Source organism: Bactrocera dorsalis, unplaced genomic scaffold (genome assembly GCF_023373825.1).
Source record: "Bactrocera dorsalis isolate Fly_Bdor unplaced genomic scaffold, ASM2337382v1 BdCtg085, whole genome shotgun sequence".
Lineage (NCBI taxonomy): Eukaryota > Metazoa > Arthropoda > Insecta > Diptera > Tephritidae > Bactrocera > Bactrocera dorsalis.
This window is the reverse complement of record NW_026038136.1, coordinates 31,041-36,853: the sequence shown is the minus strand read 5'-3', so window position 1 is coordinate 36,853 and position 5,813 is coordinate 31,041. Positions and strand designations below refer to the sequence as shown.

The 5,813-nt window shown below is 38.5% G+C and overlaps 1 protein-coding gene across 1 annotated transcript; it reads left to right on the top strand.

Moving 5' to 3' along the window:
* Positions 1–510: 510 nt before the first annotated feature.
* Positions 511–4,845, top strand: LOC105226766 (sodium-independent sulfate anion transporter). The gene is made up of 5 exons (XM_011205793.4): positions 511–1,225; positions 2,788–3,571; positions 3,657–3,959; positions 4,091–4,236; positions 4,309–4,845. Exons 1-5 carry the CDS (start codon positions 896–898, stop codon positions 4,723–4,725), a joined length of 1,980 nt encoding a protein of 659 aa, XP_011204095.2. The 5' UTR covers positions 511–895; the 3' UTR covers positions 4,726–4,845.
* The last annotated feature ends 968 nt before the right edge of the window (positions 4,846–5,813 follow it).

Sequence of the window (5,813 nt, the reverse complement as noted above, 5' to 3'; positions counted from 1 at the left end):
AATTTATATTTTTCGACGAAGCAAACTCCTCACTAGGGTTCAAGCCACTAACCCTAGAGATATCTATTGAAGAGAATATCATAATATCAACATTTTACCTTTAATGGAATTTAATTGTCAAATCTTCGAGGCACTGATTTTATCTCACTTATCAGCTCAATAAAATCACGATCAATTAGTTCAATATCAACTTAATCAAGTGCTGAGGTATAACACGATCAGTAGATTTCTGTGCAAGCAATTTCTGACGAATTAATGACTTACGTCGGTAGGGCTTTGAATCACACTTGAAGATTTCGCATATTTGCCTGTTTGCCAAGTCAACCAATGAGTTTGGTTATCAGAATAATTTGACTTAAGCAAATACCACTTTTAGCACGCAGATACACGAGGAGTCTTCTACGGAGGCTCGCGCTTAGTACAAACACTACAATCACTACACTATAAAGACAATATTCACGACAATTTTCAAGTGGCTTTGCTAAGTGAAGGTGTCAACGGTTAGGGCGACACTCTTTCCACTGTGTAGAATCACTCTCTTCACTTGACTCGACGCGTTCGGACGTGCGAGAACCAACAATTCGAATCGGTACCTTCATGAATTCATTGCTCTACTTGTTCTGATCGAAGACGTTTCGAACGGAACCCTACAACTTAAATTTGTTTAAAAAACTTGATATAAAAGCAACTTGTATGAAACTTAAGAAAAGCAAATAAATAGAACCTAGATAGAATAAGCACTTCAAAACAAATTGTGAAAAACAAACTAGCACGTATTGTGGTGTTGTGTAAACTTGAAAAAACCTCGAAAGTGAAACAAATTCAATTGAAACGCGGGCGACTCTCATAAATAAAGAGTAGTGAATTATTATTTAATATTTATTTGGGTCGGAACATGTCAAGTGTTGAGACGGCGGAAGAGTTTAAGACGCGCTCTCAAATCGATCAGCCGGTGGAGACTCAATTCAATGGCTCCACGGAATTTGTACTCATTACTGATCATAAGTCACCGAAGAAGGGCTGCAACATCGGCGACTTTCTCCAATCCGGCGTGAAGAATGTCTTCCGCAAGAAGACACTCTACAAGCGCTTTCCGATTTTGACCTGGCTACCGCGTTACACACGTAACGACGCAATCGGCGATGTGATTGCGGGCATAACGGTCGGTTTAACGGTCATCCCACAGGGTTTAGCCTACGCGGGCGTTGCTGGCTTGCCAACACAGGTTAGTTTCGCATTTAAACGTAGTCAGACCATGAAATGTATGTTTATTAAGGTAAACACGCGGCGCGTTCATTATTTGCCAATGAAAATACGGAACGATGTTATGTAAGGATAGACACTTTGCCCACTTTATTATTGCGTCTGTGACTTTTGTGTGTCTCTGATCGTAAATCATTTTTGAATTGTTCAAGTGCAGGCTCCGGCTCGTGCGTGCGCGTGTCTGTGTGGGTTTGCCCAGATAAGTGGTGAAATATGTGTTGATCTTGATCCACATCATAAAGTGGCTTTCACGTTATTTACAGATTTTTATGCGAAAGATCGAGACATGATGACGCGTGCAATTAATGACTTTTGATATAAAATAGTTACATAATTTGCAAAGAACTTTCAACTCAGAAAAGTGCATTTTGGAAATATTAAAAATTATGATGAACATTGTTTAACTATTTGCAGTTATAAGTTATCTATGTGTCAACCTTCGGCCCTAAACGCAACGTCCTCTAGTGTCATCAGTACTTTGTGAGGATAAACACACTCATTCACTAGAACCAAAAGAATTTCTGATGCATTATAAATATGAGACGAAAAGTTTAGATCTTGTCAAGTCTGTCTTTATTTAGAGTTACAGTTTTGTGAGACAGCTAATGCGCAAGGCATTCTGTAAAAAGTTCATAATGTTAAAAGTAGAAGTTATCTAAAATGCCTGCATACAAAGTACTTGAAAGCAAAAAATTAACAAATCAACAAAAGTGCATAGGCGCATCTGGCATGTTTACTCACAGCTATGAGCACATATGTAAATATGTAACTAGACGGACTACTCATCAGAATGTTTGTTAATGATAAACAATAGTTAATTAAACATACCCAGCTTCCTGACATTTCCGACAATTTTCCGCCTCATTTACAAAAAAAAAAAAAAACAAAAAAAGTAGTAATTTTGTATTGAGTTCAAGATTTAATGAAGATGCTTTCTGATTAAACTCTTCAACGACCACACTCTCTTGTTCCATACTTGAAATATTAACAACCATTCAGTTTTCTATTCGGTTTTCAAAAAAAGTTAAAAAAAATGGCATTTCCAGCATGCAGCATGACATTTCGACGGCTGATTTCCGTTAGCAACCAGAAAGCTACACTCCTGTTTACTTACATATATATACATTTAAAAATCATTTGTAGGTTTTGGACTCAGACTCAACTACTTGAGATTCTAGTAATGCATTTGTTAAACTTGTTATTCAGACAAAGAAACAAAAAAAAGGCAGGGGGACCACATCTGGGCTGTAGAGCGGCTGAGGAAGCGCTACTTTTTAATAACTGGTTAAAGGACCTCCAAAATTTTTTAGCCCTAATGCAAAGTTATAGCCGCACAGCACATTTTAGAGTCATACAATGAAACGCAATTTCGACTAACAATGCAACAATGTCAAATCAAGTGACGTGACATCATGTGATGCGAGTATCAAGGGAGATTGTACTTAGAGCATTTGATAAACTTTACTATCTAATCTGAAATATATCTGAGGCATAGAATAATACAACACCTTCTCCTTCCACTAGTTCGGTCTTTATGGCGCCTTTATGGGATGCTTCACTTACGTTCTACTCGGTACTTGCAAGGACAGCACAATCGGTTCGACGGCCATCGCATCGCTTATGGTCTTCCAGTTTGCCAAAGGCGTATGGCAACTAGCGATATTACTCACCTTTCTTACCGGTATCATCGAAATACTTATGGCGCTCTTTCGGCTAACATTCATAATCGAGTTCGTATCGGGTCCAGTGAGTGCGGGTTTCACCAGCGCTGTCGCACTGATCATTTCCACGTCACAAATCAAAAATATACTCGGTGTTAAGAATGCGTCGGGCAATACATTTTTGGAGCGTTGGATTAGCATGATCAAGGACATTAATAGCATACGCGTAGCCGACACTATACTCGGTTGCAGTTGTGTTGTCATTTTAATTATAATGCGTTACGTAGGACGTATTAAAGTGGGTCCGAAGAGCGATCGTAAATGGCGTCATGTTTTCGCAACCAAATTACTGTGGTTCTTGGGTGTTTCGCGTAATGCAATTCTGGTGATCGTTTGTGCTGCCGTAAGCATGTATCTGGAGAATGAGGGCAAAAGTTATTTCCGCATCACAGGTTTCGTACCGGCGGGACTGCCTGAGTTTGGTCTACCGCCCTTCTCTATTGAGGCAACACCAGCAAACGCCACTTCCGGGGCACCAGCTGTCGAAGCTATGAATTTCACGGATATGGTGGGCGAGTTGGGTTTCGGTTTGCTCATTGTACCGCTCGTCGCTTTGTTGGAGAATATCGCCGTATGTAAGGCTTTTGGTGAGTCTATACCGCATTCAATTGCATTTCTAATTTAATATATTTATTTATATTTATATAATGTAATCGACTATTATTTCTACAGCTAAGGGCCAACCTATTGATACAACTCAAGAGGTACTCACCATAGGCATCGCAAATGTGGCGAACTCACTGTTCCAAGGCTATCGCGCTAACGGCGGTCTCGCACGTTCGGCTGTCAACAATGCCAGTGGCGTACGCACCCCATTGGGGAACTTTTACATCGGCTTGATTGTGATATTAGCTCTGCTCTTTTTAACGGAATTCTTCTACTACATTCCACAAGCGGTTCTAGCTGCCATTATCATTTCAGCGGTTATTTTCCAACTGCAATATCACGTGGTCTTGCCAATGTGGCGCAGTAAACGTGAGTTTCACCGTTATCAATAAAAATTGCAATGATTTAGTTATGGGGAACAGCAGTGATTAACCCTAGCAAGACTAATTAAATGTCAGATCGAAATTCTAATCGAGTAATTTGATCAATTCTATTTACAGGTTCGGATTTGATTCCTTGTTTTGTTGCCTTCATTGCGTGTTTGGTTTTACCGTTGGAGATCGGCATCCTTGTAGCGATCGGTGTGAATCTTCTGTTTATTTTATATCACTCAGCACGTCCCAAAGTCCGCTTGGAGACATTGGAGGTACGAACTCATCATAGCAAACAGTTTTCAGAGATTTTTTTCATTTCCTAATGAACTCATCAATCGTTTCAGACTCAGGATGGCATCAAATTCCTGCAGCTCACACCAGATCGTTGTCTCATCTTTCCTTCAGTTGAGTTTGTACGCAACCTGGTGCTGAAGTTCGGCAACAAAACCACACTGCCCGTGGTCATTGACTGCACGTACATCTATGGCGCTGACTACACTGCCGCCAAAGTGATCTCTTCACTGATCGAAGATTTCAAACGCCGTAACCAAAAAATTATCTTCTATAATTTGAAACCAAATGTTGTGCAAATTTTCGATGGTCTGAATATTAGCCTAACATTGTGCTACAACACTGACGCACTAACCCAGGCCCTGAGGGAGAATCAAAATGGCGCAGCGACGAAACCACCTCTAGAGAATGATGTAGAGGCTTGTATAAAAAGTAGCAGCGAAACATTGAACTCAGCGCTTACTGCCTAAGCTTCGTGAAAGACGAGTACTGATAAGTGAGGTATACATAGATGTTAGTTTTGTTGTAATTTAAGCTTCTAGTTTATAGAATAAAAACGATTACAGTTATAGTTTTGAAATAAATAAAAACGTCGGAGACTTTATAAAATGTATGTATAAGTAAGTGATCAGCTTGACGAGCGATCTTTCTTGTTCGCCAGCTTTTGATATACCTTTTCCTCTCCAAGAAGTTGTTCAAATATCGAAACACCCGATATCAGACCAATATAGTAAATGGCTCATATACAAACTGAACAACTAGAGCCAAGTATACCGAAAACTTTTTATTTGACAAAACTTCTTTATTGTCCAAGACAACGCTACAATCTCCGAACATAAAGAGCAAACTATGTCATATAGGTACCATCCAATTTGACCTATCAAATCAAGTTTTTGTATGACATTTTTTATTGTATGTGAATGGTATTGTAGCTGTAATGTTTTTTTTTTTGTTTTGTCTTAAGAAGATTACACTTTTTCTTTTTCTTCAAATATCACTCGCGTTTTATTGTCTAATAATTCTTTGCCTATTTCGCTGTCAGATCACGTTCATCAGTGATAGTATTTAAATTTGTTTGTGTTTTTCTTTTGCGAAATTCCGAATGCTGTTCCTTGGTTTATGTTACGAAGGCAGATTTAAGAAAGAAATAGTAAAATAGGGTTCAAAGACCTTTTCTTCAGTAATTTTGTATTCATAAACGTAAACAAAATTCGATGTGACCAAAACATATCAAGATAAGTACGTGACAAAAATTTGTTACACTTTTTTTTTTTTAATAACGCCATAAGAAAGAAGTAGAAGTATTATTTGCAGTAAAATATTAGCTATTTCTTCTTCTTAACTGGCGTAAACACCGCTAACTTTACTTTTCAATGATTGAGCCTAGTCGTGAAATCATTCAGCATTTGCTATATGATCTAGTACACATATCTAATTGTGGAGCCTAAAAATATGCAGTGACTTTAAACCTTCACATCATATTCGCTTAGGAAAAGCTCCCTACACTGAAAGAAAAATTATTTTTTTGGAAACATTAGATACTGCAAACTTCTACATA